General features: G+C 44.5%; 1 protein-coding gene across 1 annotated transcript in view; it reads left to right on the top strand.

Annotated features, from left to right (window-relative positions):
* The first annotated feature begins 218 nt into the window (after positions 1-218).
* The window catches only part of LOC102254953 (acyl-coenzyme A synthetase ACSM1, mitochondrial), a 7,097-nt gene continuing 4,808 nt past the window's right edge, over positions 219-2,507 (top strand). Inside the window, exon 1 of the mRNA XM_014530072.1 lies at positions 219-456. Coding sequence (XP_014385558.1) covers positions 225-456 — 232 coding nt within the window. The 5' untranslated portion in view covers positions 219-224. The remainder of the gene's footprint in view (positions 457-2,507) is intronic.

Consider the following 2,507-nt stretch of genomic DNA (forward strand, 5'->3'; position numbering starts at 1 on the left):
TCCCTATTCCACTCTCTCTAAAAGTCAATGGGTCTTTCCCTCCCTCTTCCACTCTCTCTAAAAATCAATAGAAAAATATCCTCTAGTGAGGATTAAAAAATAATAATAATAATAAATAATATAAAATGGGGTCTCAGTTCCTGAGCTATGCTCATACTGGAATGTGACTGTGACAGTGGATTGGGGAAATAAGAGCCGTTTTCCTGTGAAGCAGGAAGTAACACATGGTGTGTGATCTTGACCAGGAAGGCAAGAGAGGCCCCAACCCAGCCCTGTGGTGGGTGAACAGCCAAGGAGACGAAGTGAAGTGGAGTTTCAGAGAGCTGACAGACTTCACCTGCCGCGCAGCCAACGTCTTCACGCAGACCTGTGGCCTGCAGCAGGGAGACCGTCTCGCCTTGATTCTGCCTCGAGTGCCTGAGTGGTGGCTGGTGGCCATTGGCTGCATCCGAACAGGTCAGTGACTCAGAGAGACCCGTAGAGACCTTAGGGATGTCCTGGAGCCAACTGGTCCAGAAATACTAGATGCTTCCTCTTCCCTACATTCTTTCTTCTTCACAGTCTTTCTCTTTCTCAGACTCCCTCACATATTTTACCTTTTATCCCTGACTCTCTCCCTCACCCTCACATATGCTCAAACGCAATCTCTTTCTCTCATACACACACACACTCACTTTCTCTTGCACAGCCTCAGACATTATTACTTTTTTGAAATTCATCAACTGTTAACCTTTTGCCATATTGGAGCCCCCACTGAGTTAGTAAAGAGTTAGTTGCACTCACTGTGACACCCATAAATACCATGTAAATACCCATAAACTCTGGATCCCAGACATTTCCTTCACCATCACCAGAGCAGGCTTATCAAACAAGAAGTCTGACATTGGTACAATATGTGTTACCTGATAGCTACCCATAGTCAACAGTCCCCAATTGCCTTCATCATGTCCCTGACAGCCATTTCTTTCTTTAAGGCCAAAATCCAATTGAGGATCATGCATTGCATTTACTTGTCATGTCTTCTCGGTCTCCTTTAATCTAGAAGGGCTCTCTAGCCTTTTCTGCATGGCAATGACATTTTTGAAGTGTCTAAGCCAGTTGCTTTGCAGGAGGTGCACCCAAATTGGTATTTCTGACTCTTGCGTCATGATTATATTCATCTTAAAACATCTTAGCAGGAGTGCTGGGGGGACTGTGTTGTGTCTTTGTCGGTGCATCACATGAGGGGTCTCTGCAGTTGTTTTGTCTTCCATCAGTGATACTGTTAATCTCAATAGAAGGGTGGTATTCGACTTTGTCAGGGCACCTTTTCTCTTCCTGACTAGTAAGTAGTCTGTGGGGTAACACGTATGAGACTAGTGACTATCCTGCTCCCCCACTGTCTTTCACCCCATGGTTTGAGTATCTCCTGATGATTCTTCACTGAGTTAAATATTATTATGGTGGTTTTATATGAGGATTTTCTGTTTATATCACCCCCTCTACATTCATTAGTTAGCATTCTTCTGTTAATTGCTTATCTATCTATCTATCTATCTATCTATCTATCTATCTATCTATCTAATTTAGAATCAGAATGGGACTCATGGATTTTTTTTAATCACTGCAGTTAAATCACATGTTTACACAAAAGTCTGTTCATGCTCTTGCTTATATATTCCCTCTCTTTTTTCCTCATAAAATAGTGGATTAATCCATCTAGTTCCTGTGGAATCAAACGTTAATAGCAACAATAGAGGGAGCATAAAAAAGCCTTTGTCACCTGTAGAGCTAAGAGATGGCCCATGAGAAACCCAGGACGTGAGCTGAGCCCTCTGGGAAAAGCATAACTAAAGAGGAGTAGAAGCAGAGAAAGGGAATTCTAAGAAAGGGGTTAGCACATGCAAAGGCTTAGAGTCAGGAGTTGGCTATGTGAACGGCCATTTTGAATTAGAGAATAGAGGTGTGGGGAGAAAGGTGGAGCGTGGACAGCATCTTCAGTGTCGCAATGGGGAGCGAGCTGTTTTCCTGGAGAGAGGACACAGGTGTTAGTGAAGAGAAGTGAAGGTGAACGTGGTGGGCAGTCAGGCTAAATTGCCATCTCAGAAGAGATTAAAGAAAACTGAGTTTATTTAAGGAAAGGAGGGTGGAGTGGGATATTCAAAGGGAAGGGCTGCACAGCCAGGAGCCAAGGGGCTGATGGCAGCACTCAGGAGCTGCAGTTTCATCCTTATGTGCAGTCACGGGTGGGAATCTCTTGTCGTCAGTGGGTTTGGGGCTGAGCTGGTGGGTATGGAATGGGGATGGAGTGCAGGTGTGCGATCAGGGGTCTTCAGGACAGTATCACTTCCTTATATGGTTTGATTCCTGGTGTCCAGCAAGCATTTGTTCTTCTATGGTGGGAAGCTTACAAATGGTTGTAAGGATTACATTGCCCTATAGTCTTCACAAGAGGAAACGTGAAGGGGGAACGTCGATGCTCTGGGGAACTTACCCAGGTAATAACACAGAAGTTCAAGGCAAGGCAT

This window comes from Myotis brandtii, unplaced genomic scaffold (genome assembly GCF_000412655.1).
Source record: "Myotis brandtii unplaced genomic scaffold, ASM41265v1 scaffold7097, whole genome shotgun sequence".
Lineage (NCBI taxonomy): Eukaryota > Metazoa > Chordata > Mammalia > Chiroptera > Vespertilionidae > Myotis > Myotis brandtii.